We start from the raw sequence: 22213 nt of genomic DNA on the forward strand, positions 1-22213 counted from the left end.
GTGGTGGTGGTGGTGGAGGGGAAGGGCGCGAGCGCGGCCGGCGGCGCGCGGCGATGACGTGACAGGGCGCGTGCGGCGGCGTAGTTGTCAGTGGCACCTTAGGTGAGCGGTGGGTCGCCCGGTGGGTCAGAGAGTGTGGGGTGTGTGTGTTTTCGTGTACACAAATATAAATATTCTGTTGATTATACATGAGCAGCTACGTGTATACATTTCAATATTTTAATGTTTCAATATTTTAATTGTTGTATTTTAATCTTGTTTTTAAGTTGTATTCATTCAACTTGTTTTTATTATTGCTTGTTAGCCGCCCTGAGCCCGGCCTTGGCTGGGGGGGGGGGGGACTCTTCTTGCTGTTTTGGAAGTCAGGGAAGAATTGATTAAAAAGTGCTCGTTATGAAATGTCTGGATATACCTGTCCATTACCTAGTCAGGAAAATTAGGAGCATGCATGTTCTCTCAATAAAAGCTTGACTTGTTAGAAACTGAGATATGAAAGCTAGGAGCTAAATGGCACCTTAAACCTAGGTTATGGGTGCAACAATGTTTAGGCACACTTTATAATAAGACTACAAAGCTGAAAATAAATGAACTGCTGATAAAATATTATGTTCTTTTTTCACATGGTCTAGCTCTTCCCCTGCCCACCCCCCTAATATTCTTAAGCAAGTCTCTTATCCAGTCTTAAGAGAGTAGCTGGAAGTGGGAAAGCAGAAAAAGGTCCTCTTTTCCTTCCATTTTGCAGTTTTTACCTGAAATCTTAGGTGCATTACTACTCCCAGAGCTCAGAAACTGTTCACCCTAATGAAATTCCTTGTTGTAAAATGCGCCTAGAACAATGGGAGTTTTGAACACTTCTTGAAGGTGCTGCCAGCATTTTCAGTGTGGTGTGTGTTGGAGGAGTTCTTATTGTGCTTGTGTAAATGGTCTTGAAAGATTTATTTCTAAATGGTGCTTTTTCAGGAAGTACAGAATGGAGAAACTGAACCTTGCAGCAACAGAAGATGCAGTGCAGTACCAGTTGTTCTTAACACATAAACCAGAAGACCCTGCACACTGTCAAAAAATTCTTCAACAATACATTGAAAGAATATTAGCACACCTTGCACCCATGCTGGTTTCCTATATTTGGCAAAGCCAACCATTTAATCTGAAGTACAAACCTGCCAAAGGTAAAGCTATTATATTTGCTTCCATTCTGTTTTGATGTTTGTGAATCTAGAGCAAGGTCTCCCAATTCTGTAAGAAACAATAGAAGATGCAGGTAGTGATTCTGTAGCATTATACAGGCTGTCTTGAGCTTTTATACTGAATTATCATGATTTATGCTGACCCAATTGGACACTAAACAGTTATTCTTTGCAACATTCTGAGCAGCAGAGTAAATTTTTGTTCTGATCATAATTTTATAATGAATATTGGATTACCTGAAAATTGTTGAATTTTTGCCATACTGGATATTTCTGTATGGTTTTTGAGGCCCTTATTTAAATGTTTCCTATGCTCTTAAAACTATGCTTATATTTCTATTATTATTCAGAAACAGCGAAGTCTAGTTTCAATTATTCAGAAAAAAATGCAAATGAACATAAATCTCTTAGCTGAATGATCAGCCTTGTTGTAAGAGGAAACGGAGCTCCTCCAGCCTTCTCTTATTGCAGCCTTCTCTTGATTACATTTCTATTTACTTCTAAAATAGAATACAAATTGGTTTTGTTAGAGTTACCATCTATTATTTACATTGTGTTTTGCAAAGAGCAGTTTTGACAGAGCCCTGTCCCAAGGAGTTTACAGTTTTAAAATAGACACTTGGGGGAGGGAGGAGATGGAGGCGATGGCAGCATAGGATAAGATCATACTATGAACTTCAATGAGTATACTTTGGCTGGATTGCTATAAGGTATTGGGAACAGACGGTAATTTCAAAGGCTATCTGGAAAATAGTCTGGTGGTAATATACTGTAGTCTCATTTCCCCTTCTCTTTTTTAGAACATATTCCTGCTCATATTGGTGGTCTCACAAAGTTTGGGGATAATATTGAAGATGAATGGTTTATTGTATACCTTATCAAGGAAATTACAAAAGAGTTTCCAGAATTAGCAGCCAGGTACCTTTTCATTACCAATTTTTACATTCAGAATTTGACACTTGCTGATTAAGGTGTCACTTGTGGAAGCAGCTTAAGCTAAAATTGTGCATGTTTTCTATATGTTAAACCATTAGATTTATATTATACTAGTGTCCAATGGAGGGGGGTATTCAGTTAAGAATGGGCCATAGTTTGATTACATCCAAGTAATTTATAGATTTTCTTTCATTCTTGCTAAATCAGAACGAGAATGTTTTATGTTTACATAGGAGTAAAGCTGCAGTCGTGTACACATGTGCTTGCGTAAGCCCCACTGAGTTCTGTCATTATTTTCCATTTCAATAGGGTGGACGATAATGATGGTGAATTCCTTCTCATAGAAGCAGCTGACTTCCTTCCCAAGTGGTTGAATCCTGAAAACAGCTGCAATCGGGTAAGAGAGATTTAAGTGTGCTAACTACCAAACCAGTGCTAAACCTATGCCTGTGTTTATATGGGCTATGCTTATTTAACCTGTTCAAAATGGTGGGGGTTTTTCCTGTGCTACCTCGGAAGTGCCCCCCCCCCAAGTGGCTCAAAATGCTTTCAATGTTTATCTTACAGAAATACAATGTTGAAGACTTTTAACATTGTGGGATTTCTGTTTCGTTTTCTTGTTTCTTATGATAAATTGTGAATCTGTAACTTGGATGAAGTACTTTCAGACTTAGCAAAGAAATGTATGTTTTTGTCAGGTGTTCTTTCATTGTGGGGAATTATGCATAATTCCACTGCCAAAAACTCCTGAAGAAGAGACCTTATTACCTGCTATCAGTCCTACAATTCCTCAGGCGCTGAAGTTGCTATCTGCCCATTCTGGTGGCTTTGTGGCTGCAAAATCTATTAGAACAGCAGTATACAAACGCATCAGTGGGTAAGTGACCTGATCTGAAAAAAATGTTTCTATTAGCTTGTCTGGAATGCTTCACATACTGCTTAGGTGTCCATGTTATGGTGTGTTTTCTATGATAAAGGCATGGGAGTTTTTTCTAGGCTTCCTCTCAGTGTAGCTGTTTGTTGCATGTTCTGAACAGATTTCTAAACAATATTGTAATGAAAGGACTGTGTAACCATTGACATCCAAGGCTATGCTCACACCTGGCTTGTGCAAAAAAAAGGAGAGGTGGAGAAATACATTGCTAAAATCTGGCAGCTCCAGTCTTTTAGTCATTTGTCTATGAGAAAATAGCGTTAGCAGATTTTAACACAGACTAGTGGCTCCCCCCCCCCCTTCAAGAACAGACAAATTACAAATGATACTGAAGCAAGAGTCTCTTTGGATAGAAAAAAATTTCAAGTCACATGCGTTGCAGCCCAATACTAACTTGGGAGTAAGCCCCATTAGACTCACCTGGGTAAATTGTAGGGTTTGTGGAAGTCTGGGAGAAAACAGTTTTTCTTTGACTCTGTCCAGACTTTGAATATATCCAACACTGTGGATAGGCTTTTATAAATATATTTTGCTACCTTAAATCTGACATACAGATGTATGTTGCTAGACCAAAGGAGAGAAATTACTTTCATATAAACAAGGTTTATACTGTACGCTCAAACTATGTGTCTTAATCAGCATCTTGTTACAATTTTGTGCCACAGGTATCCTGAGCGAATCCAGGCTTTCCTTCACCGAGCTCACTGTTACCTTCCAGCTGGTATTGCAGCAGTACTGAAACAATGTCCTGTATTAGTATCTGCAGCAGTCCAAGCTTTTTATCTGCGAGACCCCATTGACTTAAAAGCATGCCGCATTTTCAAAATTTTCCCTCCAGATACACGCATAATGACTTCAGTAAGTGATGATTCTACAAGTCCCATCATGTGTGCTTTACGTAAGGTTTTAAATGGGCTTTCATGCCATCTTTTTCCTGTGTATAAGACGAGCAGAAATGCAAAAATGATTGAAACCCCACCTATTGAAATCTACTTTTGTGAGAAGCATGAATTTTCTGCCATGGTTTAATAGAACAAAGAAAATGTATGAAAATAGAACATGAAAACACGAAGTAGGCATGGCCCAGGATCAAAAGAGCCCTGTGGTTTTTTCACATCTGAAGCTTTCACATCTGATTTTTCTTCTCTGTGTCTAGTCAGGCTGTGCTTAATGATACTCAGGGCAATGAGTCATTTTGTTAATGTGTGCGAGGGGCTGGAATGGAAAGGGAGGGCCTGAGCAGAAATCTGCATGCAGCTCTTTTGATGCTGGCCATAACATTTTATAGCATTAAGAGAGCGTGATGCTGATGCTGAATAATAATATTATTTATTAATGAATTTATATAACATTTTGTGAGAAAATGGGCTTTTGAGCAGTTTTCAAAATATAAAAACCAGTTACACAAACATAAAAATATCTGTAATTCAAGTTAAAACAATTCCATTAAAACACAGCAATTAAAATGGGAAACTCAGGTTGCATGATCAAGGGAATCCCTGTGTAAGCAGTTGTGTCTTCAGAAGTCAGCAGAATGCCATTACAGATCAGGTCTCATATTTTAGCAGGGAGTACATTCCGTAACACCAGTACCACCAATGAAAAAGCCTGTCTCTGTGTTACCATCAGCTGATCATAATCAGACCTCAGCATCTAACTGATGTACAGTACTGTGGCATAAGCTTTACAGGCTCATGTTACTCAAATTCATCTTAGTGCATCTGATGAATCAAGCTGTGGGTTATCAACCATCATGAGTCATTAGACAGGAAGTCCCCAATGTGTCAAACAGTATATATTTGGAAAACCTTGTGTGTATTTTTCCAGTTTCCATAATGCCTGAAATACTAGTCAAGGTACATTCAAATGAAGCAGCTGCAAATTTAATAAAATGTTGTGATCATTTCAGGTTACTTTTACGAAGTGTCTGTATGCACAGTTGGTTAAACAGACGTTTGTACCAGACAGACGAAGTGGATATTCATTGCCTCCTCGTTCACATCCTCAGTACAAAGCATATGAACTAGGCATGAAATTGGTAAGCCTGTACTTGATATTTCCACACACAAAACTTTTGTTTGGCTTCATTAAGAACTCTCTGGAGACAGTTTTCTGAAGATTTGGTATTGTTTAGTTTGAGAGATTTTCTACCCGTGTTACCAAGAGGGTTGCAAACATGTTCCTGATTTCAGTGAACGCTTGTCAGTTTCTTATATATATAAAAAAACTTTTTTTCATTTGTTTTTAATTGTTTTAGCTAGTTGTATGTTTTATTAATGTATCTAACTTTAAAAGTCTGTGACTGTAATAAATCACTCATTTTACTCTGTATCTCTTACAGGCTCATGGTTTTGAAATTCTGTGTTCCAAGTGCAGATCACCTTCTGATGATTCCAAGGAAGGCACGTTGAATGTTCCACTGTGGGATACCTTTCTCAACAGTCTCAAGAAAAACAATTATTTTAAGGTGAGATTCTGCAAAAACCACTTTATCATTTAACTTTGTGAATTGCAGGTCATGTGTTGCAGCTATAATGTCACCATAATTGCCTTGGGCCAGAAACGTCCAACTCCCAAGAGACAGAGATCTATTCACAGTAGAAAAAGATCAGCTGTGGTCTACCCATTGTCATTGCCAGTTGTTGAGCTTTTTTTAGAGGAGGGTTGACGAAACTTCACGCGATCACGAAACTTCATACTGCGATCTACCTGGGACACCCCCGCAATCTACCTGTTGGACATGCCTGCTGTGCCATGGACCAAATTTGCATTAAGTGCTTTGAAGATGAAACAAGATTTGTTCCCGCCCAGAGTCATAGACCAAAAGGAATTGTACCTTTTTCTTCACTTATGCAAAGTCAACCGAAACAGGATTCTTCAGGGTCTTGGAGGGTGAATATAAGAGCTCAACTAGAAGGTTCAGTTTCTCGTAATTAATCTGTTTCTGGACTTCAGGCTATAGATTAGGAATTTGGTGAGGTGTTTAGAAATCATTTCCCAATCCGGAGTGTTATTATGCATTAGAGAGTTCATGAACCTCCCCACACATACGTTGCATCGTGGACGTTTCCTTGTATACCTGTATCAGAGCAGAATGTATTGACCTATTATATTTGAATTTCGTAGGGAGAGCTGGAAGGTTCTGTGCAGTATCTCAATCTGTTGCACAGAGCAGAAAATTATTTCCGACATACTGTAATCAGCCCACAAAGGTAAGAACGCCAAGATGGCTTATATAAATTTCGCTGTGCTTAGCTTTTCTAGTTACCTTAAATTCTGTGTATTTTCCTTACACTGGCACTTAATGTGTATGTATACTGCAAATGTAGATTATTCATTGCTGTGAAATATTTATTTCTAACATACAGTTCCCACTAGATTATACAGTCATGGAATGATAGAATGGTAGACTTGGAAGGGTCCCTGAGGGTCATCTAGTTCAGCCCCCTACAATGCAGGAATCTCAACAAGATTATACATGACAGATGGCCATCCATCCTTTGCTTAAAAACCTCCAAGGAAGGAGAGTTCACCACCTTTGGGGAAGTCTGTTTCACTGTCAAATAGCTTTTATTGTGTTTCCCCTTATTTTGACTTGGTGAACATACATCCACAAAAAGAAATTGTGCCATATGGAATTGTTGACAAATATTTTTTCTAAGAATGTACCAACACTGTGTCAAAAGTTTTCTGTTAGTCGGATTAAGACTGCCTAAACATAGTTTATAAACACTGAACCTTAAAAATACGTACTACAAACGTACTGAAAAAATAAGTATAGTAAACTAGTACAGTGGATAATGTTCTGCAGAGAGACTTCAACCCTTTCTAGATTTTTCGCTACAGCTGGCTTCCAAACACATGTATACATACCAAAATACTCAAGATTTTCACACCCGTACAGTTTTTCCTACACCTGTGTATGTGAAACATAGCATGTAATAATTGTGAATGTAGTGAGCTATACAACTAGAAAAGTGGTTGTAAATTGTGTGTGCCCAGCAAGTTTTATTTGCATTTTTAGAATTGTGTTGTCTTCTTTGGTAGTTCAGTTGCCGATAGCCCAGGTGAAGAAATTCTGAACATATTGAAAGCAACTTCCTTTAATTTGGAGGATTTTGGAAAAGAAACCACCAGCCTTCCTCCAGAAGATGGTAAGAAGAGTGAATGAAAGAACAAAGTCACAACCCGAACATCCTGAAGATTTTGTGCCTTTTTACCATGTCTCTTTTTTTGCTTTGATTGTCAGATGCAGCAACTAACAGAGTGGCCACATTTTAAGCAGCATGTATTGTGTCCTTCTCTTTCAGATGACAGTTGGTTGGAGATCTCTCCAGATACACTGGATCAAATTCTTAAGGAGGCAGTGGGCACATACAAATCCACTCATACCTCAGACGAGGAGGAAGAGAACTATGACTTGTCGCAGATCACTGAAAACATGAAGGCTTTTATATCTAAAGTCTCAACTCATGAAGGAGCAGAAATGCCATGGTATGCTTTTAAGTACCTAATCAAGTTTCTGTGTAGTGGGAGTCATTTCATTTGTTTAGTAGTTCAGCTTTCCACGCAGACATAGTGAAGTCAGAGAGGCTTAAACTTCCCTGAATTTTGCATCATGGAAAAACTTTTAAGCATTTACAAAATTGCCAACCATGTCCTTTAGTTGCTTTGTTAAATTGGCTCATCCGGAACTGGTTAACTGTGGCAAAAATAGGAAATGGAAAAACTCCAGAAATGCAAAACCTATTCAGAGATGTTATAGAATCTATGGATAATACGGGGCCTGTACAATTTGGTTGCTCTGTACAAGTTGTTTGGTCTCCTACACACACACACACACACACACACACACACACACACACACCATTTCTCCATGAGTTTGGCAGTGGCGGCAGCAGCAGCAAACAAAGCTTTCACACACTCAGCAGTTGATCCACCAGGTAAGGCAGATGGATTGTGTGGTGTGACTGGCTTGTTGGCTGCAATAAGCTGGAGAAATTGACGCCAGCTCCCCTAAGCCCCCAGAGAGAGGGAAAGTACTATGGATGTGATGAGTGCAGACATTTTTCACTCATATATTTGATGGATTGGGTGGGCTTGAACACTCCCAAAAGATGTGGCAGAAAGATACAAACAGCAGGTATTTGGAATTCTCCCAAAAGGCCAGAAATACACAGGGAGAAGACAATTAGTCTATGGACTTTATATGATACATGTCTGTCTGGTCAATGTGCATGACTTTAAAAATATGCAGGCCCGATAAGTTAATGTTTAGGTGATGGCTGTCTTTAGTCAAAAGTCTTACTTTGAAAGACTTTGAACCATCCTGGTCATACATAGCAAATTCTGCCAACCTTCATAGGCAGACTGCATCGAAACATGTTTTTTTCTTGAATAGTAATGTTACTGTGCTGCAACAAAAACAGGAGTTAGTATAAGCTTTGGACCGTACAACTGAAGTATCATTTATGCTGATTCTACCACTGTATTTGTAATTATTTCTGTGCTTTTCTGTTAATATACAATGGGCTGGGTCCAACGGTCCCTGAGTAAATCTCTGCTCCCAGAAAAGGGGAGCTGATGTGATTTTTCCAGATTCCTTCTGAAGACCCACCACCACTACCCCCCCCCCCCAAAGAAAAATGTCTGGGCAGGTTGGATGACATCTTAACAGAGTGGGAGGTGGCACAAGGGACTGCAGTGGGGGAAATCTGCAAAATTTGCTTTGCTGTTCCTGTTTGCAGAAGCTTCCACTGGATTAAAGCTCCTTCTGCAAATAGGACTCCTTCCATTCATGGCAGGGCTCTGCTGAATCCGGACCAATATATTCTTTCTCAAATACCAAACACCAGATATACAAAAAAAATGCAATTATGAACTTTTTACTTTCAGGTCTTCTGCTGAGGCCTCTGTCACTTTTGATGTGGACTCATTCACAAATGCATTAGATAAAATACTGGGTGAGTTTACTGCTGGTGGTGGAAATTGAGAGATAGAAGTATCTTGAAATATAAAACATGTTATCCTTTTGCCTGAATCTCTTTGTTTATTACCTGCCTTTTACCCTAGATCCCCAGATCAGGATATATAAACTACAATTCAATCTCAAAATAAAGTATAATCAGCAAAAAGTAAAACAGCAATAATAAATGCATAAAGCAGATATAACATTCTTCCCAAAGTATTAGCAAGCAGTTTTATTGGTTATTCAAATATATTCTCATTCTCTCTTTCTCCCTGGGGGCATTGATTCTAGGAGCAAATTCAGAAGAGTTGGACTCTGATGATTTAGAAGAGGAAGAAGAGTTTGAATTCCTAGACAGTGATGAAGAATCTGAGCTAAAAGCTGAAAGTCATGGGGAAACAGTATCACAGAGTAAAACACCTGGTAGTCTCAGATCATACATGGATGAAATGGACTCTGAACTGGCATCCACCAATATTGGGAAAAGCTTTACTAGTCGGCCCAAAGTGGTATGTTTAACTTAGATTTCCTATCTAGGGACCATTAGGGAGAAGAAAGAAGTATGCAATCATTATGTTGTTCCAAAAACCCTACAATTTAACCTTGCATAGTGCTTCTAACATTTGGCTGTCTCTGCCAACAGCTATGTGATTTCATTAAATATCTCTGCATGCAACATATATAAAAACATAATTGAAATTTCCCTGTTTACCTTTTTCTACAGGTTGGGTCTGGTAAAGGATCTTCGTCCCAAGACCCTGACAGTGATTTTGAAGACAACATTGGTGCAGAAGACACTGACTTGGCACCTGTGGATATAGACTTGAACCTTGTGACTAATCTGCTGGAATCATATAATGCTCAAGCTGGACTAGCAGGACCTGCCTCTAATCTCCTACAAAGCATGGGAGTACATTTGCCTGAAAATACGGACAAAAAATCTCACTAGCGGTTCAAATGGAGAAATCTGGTTACATGTCATAACAGAAGCCCAAGAGCTGTTCTTGGGTTTTTATTTTTTTAGTGAGGGATGAAAGCTTTTCAGAACCCAGGAGACCTAGTATGCAAACTACTTTAAATACATGTGAGCAGCATACAGTATTCAGTTTCACTTGCTATCCTTGCGGAACCAACTTTTTTTTAAAAAAAAAAGTCATGGGTGTATACAGTATAAGAAATTAAGATGGAGGATTGAAAATATTTTTCTATAAGACTTTTTATATTCAATAAAAGGCACGTAAATGTACATTTTTCACGTCATTTTAGTACTAAAAATATTAGAAAGGCGCAGAGTGCTTCTGCAAAGACAGTGCAAAAAATCAAAACACCAACTCTACCCTTTTTTTCTTTTTTTGCTTACTAGTTGTAATAACTGGAAATCTGATTATCTTTCAGTGCAGCTTCTTTATATTTATCTCCAATATTAGATAATTAGGCATTCAGTGATTATGCAGGAAAAGCTTTCTGCATATATTGGTGTGGTTAAGCAGTTCAGAGAAGGCAACATTCATCTGTTGAGCTGATCGCGGCTGTTAAGGTTTTCTTTGTGTTCTTTGTACAGATATATTTTCTGTTTTTTTGAACAGCACTTGCACTAGGATTGACCTTGCTTGCCAACATTTAGGCTGTCAGTAGCCTATTTTACGTAAGGAGTCAACTGTAGGTTGAAGTCCTGTTGCATCTGAGTCAGATCTGACTTCTGTCTCAAGTCCTAAGTATATCCCTTTGAACTGGCTTTCATCTTCCCCATCTGCAATATGAACAAGTTGATTTAATAAGTTGCCAAATGATGTCATAATCTCTCCAGCTTGTGAAAGTAAACTAATTTCAAATGAAATAACTCACTGTCTGTTAAAAGTAAAACCAAGCCAGATTACTGCCTTTTCTTCAAGCTCTTTTTCCCCCCATACAAAATTAAATAATTGTAATGGGGAAAATGTTTTTCTTTTCTCCCTTCATTATAGTTTGCATTAAGATTGTTTTTATTGTCTTTCCAACACCCCTTACGGTTAAAACTCAACTTTGACGTAGCTAAACATTCAAAAACAGCTGTAGGCAAAAAAAATGATGGTTCTAGAACAGCGGTTCTCAACCTGTGGGTCCCCAGATGTTGTTGGACTACAGCTCCCATCATCCCTGAGCTCTGGCCTTGCTAGCTTGGGGTGATGGGAGTTGTGGTTCAGCAACATCTGGGGACCCACAGGTTGAGAAAAGCTGTTCTAGAATGCTCTTATCGTCTTTCTGTTCTCAAGTAGTGACTGGAAGTATATTTTAATTTTGATACTGCTTTTTCATATCCGTAAGTTATACATGATGAAAGTTTACAGCTGAAGAACAAACTGCATCCTGAAGTGGGGGGGGGGGTTGTCTCAAGTGCAGTGCTGCTTCCTGCCTTCACATGGTTCCATGTCACAACTCATTTGTGTTTGTGGGAACAGTGGAGAACTTAAATCTTCAACTGTTTTGTCCAGGAGTAGACTCTTGATTCCCAGCAGCCCCAGTCACTATGGACAATGGTCAGGCATGATGGGTATTGCAAGCCATGAACAATGAGTGGACTACAAGTTACTCACTCCAATTTAGCAACTTTCTGAAGTGTAAGGTTGCCACCAACTATTAGTAGCTTCAGTAGTTGCTACTGAAAACGGGTGGGTGAAAGGAGAAATTACTTTTCCCACTAAAGAATGAGTAGCTTTCAGTTGTCCCATGGAAGCCAAAAGCCTTGGCTCCCAAACAAATCGGCTCCCGAATGATCGAAACCCAGAAATGAGTGTCCCGGTTTTCGAACGATTTTTGGAAGCCAGACGTCCTGCAGCCAATCGGAAGCCATGCTTTGGTTTTCGGGCGGTTCCAGGAGTTGAACGGACTCCCAGAACGCATTCTGTTTGAAAACCAAACCACTGCATTTCCTTTTGTAAAATGGAATGTAGGGGTCTGTTTACAAGGTTCAAGTTTTACTGTAAATGTGACCACCCTGCCAGAAGTATTTTCTTCTGACTTTTCTATTAAGTACCAATAAGTATCTGCTTCTGGCCTTTCTCAAAAGAAGGAATATATCAAAACATTTTACCACAACAGGAGGAAGTACTGACATTCATTTCTAAGCTTCAAATCCACCCTTCTCTTGGAACTCAATACATCCCTAGAGAGAGGGGGTGTTATGCAAAAACAAAAAAATAGGAGTATTACAGCTGCTCATAACGACTCTCAAGATAGCTAAAATACTTGGAGAGTCATTTGCTAGTCTTTCAACATGCATGGAAAATTAGGACATGCTCTACCTTAAACATGAATATCAATTAAAATAAATCTTAACAGTTCATTTATCAAGCATCTATGGTAAAGAATGGACAATTCCTCCCCAACATAAGTATAGGAGGTTGTGGATGAAAAGTGTAACATTTGTTGAGGCCAAAAGAAGCCCTCCACTCCACTTTGGTTCCAAGAATCTCATAAGGTCTTTTTCTCGGAGAGTGGCAGGCCCCAATACAGTGTTCTGTTGGGCTGAAACATCTACTGATCTTTCCTGAGGAAAGGGCAGTTGCTGTGCCTTCCACATTTTGACTGATAAGCAGGCTCCTGAACTGAAAGTGACCTCTATATAACTGATCTGAGTTTCCATCTGGAACATTTAATTAAATAAGCTGTCGAACGAAATGGGTGCTTCAACCGCATTTATCACTGCAACCTTATTCCAGCTATATTTTTGCAGCATTTTCGAACAAGAAAACAGTTGAGCACTCTGGCTCGGAAGCAGTGTATGGGCAATATTCCCAGAAAGAAGAAATCTGGACTGATGGAATCCTTTTTATTTGCAGGATGAGAATGTTATACACAGACAACGCCCAGGACAGGAAAAATTGTGAACTACCATAGAGAAACAATGAAGCAAATAATAATAATAATAATAATAATAATAATAATAATAATAATAATAATAATATAATAATAATAATAATAATAATAATAATAATAATTCTGGTTTGGTATATCAGTTCCTTAAAAGAAGTAGGAAACAGTTCAAACCTCAGAGAGCTTATAGCAATAGCAGTAAATACCAAGAGCTGCATTCTAAAGGCAAGTCTAACTACTTTCTGCCAGGAAGATGGAATTCAGTTGCAGGCTGTCACAGAGGAAGTGAAATAGAAGATGAGAGCTGAACGCCTTTACTAACGTGAACTTTACAAATAACTAGAGTATTCGTTTTTCAGCTGCTGGCTGGCTTCAAACTGTTTAGAAGTTTGTACAATTAAGTAGCATATAAATGTCACTAAATAAAATAAATAAATCACATTTCTGGTGGTGTAAGCTTTTGAGAGGCTTTTGTTTTTAATTGGAACTTTGGCATTGTATCTAGCAACATCGTGAGAGTCTTTAGACCAGAGCTTGCCAACATGTCACTGGCCATGGGATCCATGCCCCTCGCTCCTTTTCCCAATGAATTTGGGCCTGAAATACTCATTTTATTGTTGCCAACAGCAGAGGCCGTGGGGTGGGTGGGTGCGGTGCCCACAACAATTGCAAATCATAGAATCAAATGTGCTCATGAGCCCGAAAAGGCCGGCAACCATTGCTTTAAACTTAGGGTCAACTCTGGCTTACCAGTTACACTATAGAAAAGCACTTGGGAATGATTTCCATCAAGAACTGAAACACTGGAAGTGGCAGGGAGGAGCCACTGACCCTTGGCATCCCTTCCCCCCTTACAAAACCCATCCAGGTGATATATATATATACACCTTCAGGATTTGATGGACAAATTCTTTAGCCTCAGGCAAAAGTGTGAAATGGAACCACCCTCTCTACCTATAAATGTCCTGCAGAAAATCTTAACATATGGAGTCACTGAAATTCGGAGGCCAACTGGCACTCAGATTTTTACCTGGAGCAGTAAATGATTGAATAAGTGTCTCTAAGTAGGCACAGGACCTTGCTTTTTGACCCATTCCTGAATCAGCTGATGGGCTATGGCTTGCTTAGGTGGCACCCAAAATGAGAGGTTGTCATCCTTGTCTCTGGAAGGTTTTGGGTTCCGCCCAAGAGCCTTCACCACTTCCCCATGGCTGAACCACTCGGCAGCTTCTAGCTCTTTGTTGATATTAATCTGCAAATGAAAAGTTTTAAAAATAAAAACAGCGTCATAATGAGAGCTTAGAGTAGTGTTGTAGTTAACAGACAGAAAGCCTCAAGTACCAATCTCACCCCGTCACGCAATCACCTGGTGGCTAGACAATGGACTCCTGCCTCTCCCCCCAATCAATGTGAAGTTAATAACAATAACCTATCTTAACAGCAACTCCTGCAGCCTTGCTGGTGCCAAACATATTTCTCTGCTTTCCTTTGGACCACATCAGTGAGACCGGGGGGCAGGGGGGCTTGTCATCTGAGCAGCCCAGGACCTTCATACACAATGCCCAGGCATGCACCCCAGAAAGGTCACTTCAATGCTGCTAACACAGCAAGTTGATCTCACCCCCAGAGGCACACTCCATTGTCTCTCGAGCCAGACAGATGCCAACAATGACAAATATGCATGTGTGTGTGTGTTTGTGTGCATACACACGTATCTCTTACAGTCGGCTATTTACGACAGTGAAAATAACTTCTGCTTGCCAGGCTGCTTGGATAGACAAGCAGGGCTGGGAATACGAATGCACCTTCCTGCTCTCCAGAACTGTTTTCAGTAGTCAAAACCACAGAAGAACCAAGACAGTGAAGGATTTTACGTCACTGATCATATACATTTAGATAAGCCAAATCAATAAAGTTTGGTTTGGTAACTTTGGGTCCCCAGATGTTGTTGGACTACAACTCCCATCATCTCCACTGGTCAGCGGTGATAGGAATTGTAGTCCAACAAGGTAAGTGGATGAAATGAAAGATTCCACCACCACCTCCTTACCTTGCTCTGTTGCGGGTTCACCAGGGCATGGCAGCCAATCATTAGCGTGCTGCTTGGGAATGGCCAATGCTGAGATGCAGAATAGCTGACAGACTCCACCTCTAACCCCACCTCTTCAGCCACTTCTCGCCGGAGTGTCTCTTCCAGAGTTTCACCTTGGGAGTAGAAAGGGTCTCTAAGGGCAGCATTGTATCCTGAGAGAAGGCTTACAAGTTTTCTTTTGAGTAGGCATGAGGATATACCTCACGATAAGCATTTCTTGTTTATGCTTAATGGATTTCCAGCCCACCTTTTAGGTTAAATGCCCTATTTTAACACAGTTCAAGCAGGGTTGGTCAAGCATAGTCAGTCGACCAACTTTTTTTTATCATGAAGGCTTGATGCTGGTGGTGTCTGAAGAGGTGGCTTGCTACCTGGTGGTACAACTGCCTTTGAAAAACCAGCATTTAATAGTTGCTTACTGTTACGTTTTCTTCCTAAATGAAATCCTAACCCTGTTGAGTTAGGATAAAAACCAATGACAAGAACTGTTCACATCTTTGAAAAGCCTACCTAACATTGTTAAGTCATAATAATTTATTGCAAGTCTTTAAAAAGTTAATTCACTATTTCACAATAGCAGATAACTTACTTGTTTTTGACAAATAAACACAATGATTAAACTTGGTAATAATAAAGATAAATAAAAAATGCTTGATGGGACAGCTGACCAATTTATTTATTTTTTACTGGTCAAGTGCCCAACTAAGTTGGAAGAGTTGAGACTTGATCTTAACTATGTATTCTGACAAGTGGAGAATTTACTTGGCTGGTGGATTGCTGGAGAGCCACTGTAAAAAGTGCCTTTGGTGTTTTGGATCAAGCGAACCAACAGAACAGGGGACTACCAATGGAGATACACATGTTTCCTTTACAGGCTGCTTTCCCTCAGTACTTTAACAGAGCTCCTTTCTTCAGCTAATCTTTATCACCACCAGCACTAACTGCTAAATGCTAAACACGGGAATGTAAAATGGCAGAATATGGCTTCCTTCTCATATCTACTTGCACCTTTTTCAGACTTCGTCTTCAGCAGGAAAAATGCAAGAGTAATGAAGTTCCTTCCAGAAATCCATTTTGCTTTTATGGTATTAATCCACTTTTACCTTTGAGCTGCAGCTCTTACAGTACTGTGCTATTTGGACCAATGGTGTGACAGTACAAGACAGCTGTTTTCATGAGTCCTAAAGCAGGACTCAGTCCAAACACCAAGTTAGGCCAAGCAAGGAACCCAATTTGGCCTACAAAGCTGTTTTCCCCAAACCAAGGCAATGTACCCCACACCTGACATCATACGTGACATTAATTGAGGGGCAGGTAGAGACACGGTTGGATTGCCTGTGCAACCAAGTTTCTCAAGGAGAACTCAATCACATAACCACTCCCTGAAGAAAGCAGGCTTTAAATCACTGCCCATCCAGCACTGATGCTGAAAATATAATTGCAAAAAGCCTAACACAAGTGTTTTTCAATTTGCAAAATGTCTAAGTCCATCAAGGTACTTCAAGAGCTGACTCAATTATTGTTTCAGCGTAAGTGCAATATAGCCATTAATTGTTGCTTCCCCAGGTTCGTAAGTTACATGCCAGACAATGAGCAAATTCTTGTTAGGTTCCCCACTACTCATCATATATCATCTCTGAAGTGAGCAAGTTTTCTACCACATGCTATGAGGTAGCAGGCCTCTAATTAGAATACTGTGCATGCAAACTTAACAGTCTGGTGTCACATGTTTCCTTACCTATATCACAGAAGCCAGACAGAGCACTGTACATCCCTTTAGGAAACGATGCTTGCCGTACGAGAAGGCATCGACTCCCATCAGACACCAAAGTAATAACAACTGGAGACATCTTTTTATGTTAAAAAAAAAAAAGCCAAAATGGACAAGAAATTAAGAGAGGGATCAGACCTGCTGATTCCAATATGGAGTACAAACTGCAACCACAGGAGTGGGATGTGTGAAAAATGCAAGCGACCACTACAAAGGCCCCCACACTTACACTTTCCTGGCTGTTATGGACAGACCCTAAAGTTAAGGTAAAGGGACCCCTGACCATTAGGTCCAGTCGTGACCGACTCTGGGGTTGCGGTGCTCATCTCGCTTTATTGGCCAAGGGAGCCGGCATACAGCTTCCGGGTCATGTGGCTAGCATGACTAAGCTGCTTCTGGTGAACCAGAGCAGCGCACGGAAACGCCGTTTACCTTCCCGCCACAGCGGTACATATTTATCTACTTGCACTTTGATGTGCTTTCGAACTGCTAGGTTGGCAGGAGCAGGGACCAAGCAACGGAAGCTCACCCCATCGTGGGGATTCGAACTGCCAACCTTCTGATCGGCAAGTCCTAGGCTCTGTGGTTTAACCCACAGTGCCACCCGTGTCCCATGGGCAGACCCTAGAGCAAAAATAATTGGCAGTTCAGAACACAGGATCCTGCTGCAGACTTTGGCACCATCCCGACTATCAGGGTCCACCTTGGTGCTCTTGCGGGAACAAGAGATATGGAATGCATCTCTGTCTCTTTAAAACTTTTTCAAATAGCAGCTATGCAGGTGGGGTGGGGGGCTGGGTATGTTTGAAGATGCTAGGATTGGGATCCAATCCATGGTACTGGGGAATTCTGAAGGAGGGGGCTTTGATGGTTCCCCTGTTACACAGTGCTTCCCTAGAGAAGCTTGACTGATACCTTCACCAACATCTTTCAGGCACCAGACAAAGACTTCTCTGTTCTCTCAGGCCTTTGAACACCATCTTAATCCTTTAAAAATATTGAGAGTGACACTTTTATAGCTTTTATGATGGTCAGAAGGTGCTTTGTCCTTTTAGATTATTTTAGCTGTTTGTGATCAACTTTCTCTGTACAGTTTTGGCTTCCATATTATTTGACAACAAACAACAACAACAATGCATACTATGATTACAATTAATTGATTATTTTGTTTTTGTTTTAATCACGGTAAATGGTTCAATTCTACATAGCCCAGAGAGCCCAGGTAACTGGGTGTCCAGTGAATATAATAAATTCCTGCTCCTTTCTTGGCAACCTTTCAAGGACCATGTGCCACCGGTGAGGGGAACCAAAAGTAGGTAGAGCACTGGATGCAAATTTTAAATTTGTACAGTTGGCTAGTTTCTAGATACACCCACACACCCTTCTCTGTCCCCCATCCAGACAAGCAAGAGGCATGATCAGAGTTCAAAAACACATGCCAGCTGGACAAAAATATTTGAGGGTGCCCACCTGTGGGTAATAGATTATTTCACTGCTCTGACAAACCCGTTTGCTTCCAGCCAGGTTCTTCACTGTGAGCTGTCCTGTTTTCCCACAATACTGGTTGTTATCATGCCATCGAAGGAGAGCCTGAGCCTATAAACATCAATCAGGTTATGAAGAACGCTGAGAGGATACGAACTGCAACCCATTTGTTAACCCGCTCCCCCACCCATCAAAACTTGATTTATAAAATAAGAACTAATTGCTCCAGGAAATGCATATTTTCTTTCCATATGGCACAGGTGTGAGGAATCTTTGGCCTGCCAGATGTTACTGAACCACAAATTCCATCATCCCTAGTCATTGGCCATCTTGGGGGGCTGAGGGAAGTTGTAGTTCAACAACATCTGAAGGGCCCAAGGTTCCCCACACATCCTCTAACAGTAGCATAACCTCTAACAGAAAAACCCTCAGGTCAATTAGGCTAGGCAGAGGCTTGCCCAAGAATAACCACTGAGCTTCATGGATGAGAAACAGATTTGAAATTCCCACAACCAAACACAGCACTCTAGACAATACACCATGCTAGCCCTGAAACAAAAGGAGCCACCCACCATCTCCTTTGGCCTCCGCATCCGCTTGCTCTCAGGAGCGGGCTTCTCAAGTATTGCCGGGGGTTTATAAGATCAGAATAAATTACTCCCCAATGGATTGCTTTCCTTAATCACCACTGCAGCCCTTTGAGGGCTTTATTGTCTTCAAGAGCCCACTTTGATGCCCCTCAAGTAAGAGCATCACAACTGTGGAGTGTATGCACATCTTTGGTCCTGGACAACCCAATTGCCAGCTCCGGTAAGAGTTGGTTCTCCCGCAGTGTGGTGAATAAACAACAGCCGACAGTGCCATGGGCTGGGCACACTTCAACCAAAAAGATAAAACCATTTCTTGAGGACTTGGATGTGGTAAAGGGAAATGTGGGAACCAGCCCCAAACCGCAAAAAGCATAAGAAGCAGTTCAGTTTCTTACATCAATGTGTTCTACATAGGAAGCTGCAGCATAGTGAATCAGGTCCGTCTAGCTCAGTATTTTGTATACACTGACTGGCAGGAGGTCTCCAGAATTTCAGGTAGGGTTCTCTTCAGCCCTGCCTGGAGATGCCAGGAAGTGCTCCGAGGATGCTAAGCCAATGTTCAACCACCGAAGGCAGGGGTCAGCAACCTTTTTCAGCCGTGGGCCGATCCACTGTCCCTCAGACCATGTGGTGGGCCAGACTATATTATTTGGGGGGGGGGGGAATGAACGAATTTCTATGCCCCAGAGATGCATTTTAAATAAAAGCACACATTCTACTCATCTAAAAACACGCTGATTCCCGCACCATCTGCGGGCCGGATTGAGAAGGCGATTGGGCCGCATCCGGCCCAAGGGCCTTAGGTTGCCTACCCCTGACCTAAGGGATTGTGTGGTGGAGCCTCTAGCAGCAAGTGGCAGCGCTGTCTCAATATCACAGAGGGGCAAGGCATGACAGGCCCCAGGTTCTTTGGCTAAAAATATTCGGCCCGCTCTGGTCAGGGTCTCTGAATGTCATTGGCTCAGCTGGGCTGTCCTGACAGCAGAAAAATGGGCCTATGGTGATGGAAGGAGGGTTGGAGGAATGAGGCAGAGAGGATAAGGCTGGAAGGACATTTGTGAGGAGAATAAAAAGTGGGAGAGAAAATTAGTTCACAGGGCCAGAATCTGCAGAGGTAAGAACATCTGGATTTTAAAAACAATGATTTGAATTAACAGCCCCATCTTGGTCTTCAGCTTTCTAACACTAGTATAATATCCAACACAAGCAGTCTCTGTGTTTACACATAAATTCATACCGTGGAAATCAAACTGGCATCTTCTTCTTCTAACTGGAAGAAAGCTTTCCTCATTTCCCCAAATGATCCATTGAGTTCAGCTTCAAGGGCAGATCTTTCCAAGGATCCTGGAATTCAATAAATCTGTGGGAATTGGATATCTCAGTTACTACCCCTACCCCCACGCCCTTTGATCTATATCAATAGCACATGATTATGGCACTGTAGCTGATAACAACAACAACAACAACAACAACAACAATAATAAAATTTAGTATTTACACCCCGCCCATCTGGCTGGGTTTCCCCAGCCACTCTGGGCGGCTCCCAGAAGAGACTGCTGCTGTCACACAGGCGTCAGCGTCATCTCAAAAGCAGTATGTTCTTACAAAATGAAGACACATTAGGACAAATCGACTTCAGTGAAAAGCGGGTGTGAGAAGTATAGACCTGTATACAAGTTTGAAGGTGACACCATATTATTCAGGATGGTGAAAGGCCAACTTTTCTGCGAAGTGTTCCAGAAGGATGGCTCCAAATTGAGTGAGTGAATGGGCACCAAAATAAGAAATCAAATTCAATACAATTAAGCATAAAGGGATGCACATTGGGGCACATTACTGGGAGCTGAAGAACTGGCTATCTCCCACCTCAGGATTAGAGCAGGATATATATGTATTGTTATGGGCTGGGGGGCCAGTCTGGATGATATCCTTGGATCCCTTCCAGGCCTTTGATCCTGTATCCAGTGAGGCTTAGAATCTAGTAGTAGAATAGGCTGCTGAACTTCTCAGACAAGTTTCCTTGCAAGTTTCCTTGCCTTTAGTGTTTCTCAAACTTGGGTCACCAGCTGTTGCTGGACTACAACTCCCATCATCCCTAGCTGGAAGGACCAATGATGAGGGATGATGGGAGTTGTGCTCTCATCAGCATCTCAACTAAGCAATGGCACTCTCCAAGAAGGGACGTGGATAGGCTTCCTTGCTCCCTGCACTTGGCTAGATGCCCCCTCATCCTAGGTTAGAAGAACAATAGCTAGAGTTGTGTCTGGGAGTTTGCTGGCTGGTGCTGGAAGCTGGATGCAGAGACATGTCAGTTCTGTACAGGACTTGGCAATTCCCTGGAAACCTAATCAAGAAGCAAGATCTGTTGGGTTGTTAATGCTGTGAGCCCCTCCATCCTATGTTCTTTCTGTGTGTGTAAACAAAGCCACATATCCTAAAAATACCACAGTCGCCACTGAACTTCATTCCAAGGAAACTGAACCCTGGGTAAGTGCAGGAACCCCTGCAGTCTTTCACTGCTTGAAGATTCGGGTTGCATGCAACAGTATACAAAAGGTCATTCTAACCTAGGTCCAAAGCAAAATACGGCCTGCACTCATTTGAACATCCAACCAGCATGGAATCCTCTATCTTTTCTTCGCTCTGTCTGAACTTCTCTAGAATCCTCTTAATTTCTGAAAACCAGACAAACAGAGGAAGAGGAAGTTTAGAAAGGCACATCAGCACAACATTGGTTAACATTTCTGTAATCTGGGACAGCTGTAGGGCTGGGCGATGTCAGCTTTTCAACATTGCGATGTATCACCAGCCAAACATCACGATATGACGATATATCGCTATGTTGAAATGGAGGAGATGGAACACACACACACCAAGCTAGGAGAGGGGAAGGATGAGCACCGTCTCCTTGCTCACTAGCTTCCCCGGCACCACAGTCCCTTCCTCTCAGGGCAGCCTATTCTCCAAGGAGCTCATTTGTCCTCTGGGCTTCAGTGCATTTCTGCCCAGTCTGAAGTCTCCTTCACCACCCACCCGATTCTCCACACTCCTTCACCGCACGCCCAGTCTCACAGCTCTTTCCTTCACACACTCACACCCTGATTTCAAGCATCCTTCATCACTGATGTATCAGCACATCGCCCAGGCCTAGACCGCTGTCCTAAAACAAAAGCCACAGGTATATTTTATAAATCTCTACCACAAAACCTGAAGTTGTTTGGAAATTTGTTTCACAGTTGAAAATTTCATAGAAACATAAGCACAGCCTTGCTAGTGCTTGTGGCACCTCTAGTCCAGAGGCTTTCAACCTTTTTGAGTCCATGGCTCCCTTGACCTACTACATTCTTTCTGCGGCACGCCTGTGGGGCTCAGAAACCCAGTTATGTCACCCCTTGCCA

At 41.4% G+C, this 22213-nt stretch overlaps 2 protein-coding genes across 9 annotated transcripts in view; one reads left to right on the forward strand and one right to left on the reverse strand.

Annotated features, from left to right (window-relative positions):
* The first annotated feature begins 13 nt into the window (after positions 1 to 13).
* ECD (ecdysoneless cell cycle regulator) lies at positions 14 to 10271 on the forward strand. The gene is made up of 14 exons (XM_081004724.1): positions 14 to 102; positions 961 to 1169; positions 1988 to 2105; positions 2433 to 2520; positions 2822 to 3000; positions 3723 to 3915; positions 4967 to 5095; positions 5399 to 5524; positions 6184 to 6269; positions 7105 to 7211; positions 7368 to 7551; positions 8953 to 9020; positions 9317 to 9534; positions 9750 to 10271. Exons 2-14 carry the CDS (start codon positions 971 to 973, stop codon positions 9972 to 9974), a joined length of 1920 nt encoding a protein of 639 aa, XP_080860850.1. The 5' UTR covers positions 14 to 102; positions 961 to 970; the 3' UTR covers positions 9975 to 10271.
* NUDT13 (nudix hydrolase 13) overlaps positions 10176 to 22213 on the reverse strand; it is an 18173-nt gene continuing 6135 nt past the window's right edge. For 5 of the 8 annotated variants that reach the window (XM_081004765.1, XM_081004766.1, XM_081004764.1 and 2 more), the window contains 6 exons: positions 21383 to 21490; positions 20053 to 20159; positions 18211 to 18336; positions 16708 to 16819; positions 14928 to 15082; positions 12820 to 14129 (listed from right to left, as the gene is read on the reverse strand). In XM_081004765.1, the coding sequence (XP_080860891.1) occupies positions 13938 to 14129; positions 14928 to 15082; positions 16708 to 16819; positions 18211 to 18336; positions 20053 to 20159; positions 21383 to 21490 (800 nt within the window). In that variant the 3' untranslated portion in view covers positions 12820 to 13937. Of the gene's footprint in view, positions 10776 to 10929; positions 12168 to 12819; positions 14130 to 14927; positions 15083 to 16707; positions 16820 to 18210; positions 18337 to 20052; positions 20160 to 21382; positions 21491 to 22213 lie in introns of those variants that run through there. The other 3 variants (XR_013986112.1, XM_081004762.1, XM_081004761.1) reach the window with 3 other exon arrangements.

Source organism: Podarcis pityusensis (genome assembly GCF_964106645.2).
Source record: "Podarcis pityusensis genome assembly, chromosome: 5".
NCBI classification, from domain to species: Eukaryota; Metazoa; Chordata; class Lepidosauria; order Squamata; family Lacertidae; genus Podarcis; species Podarcis pityusensis.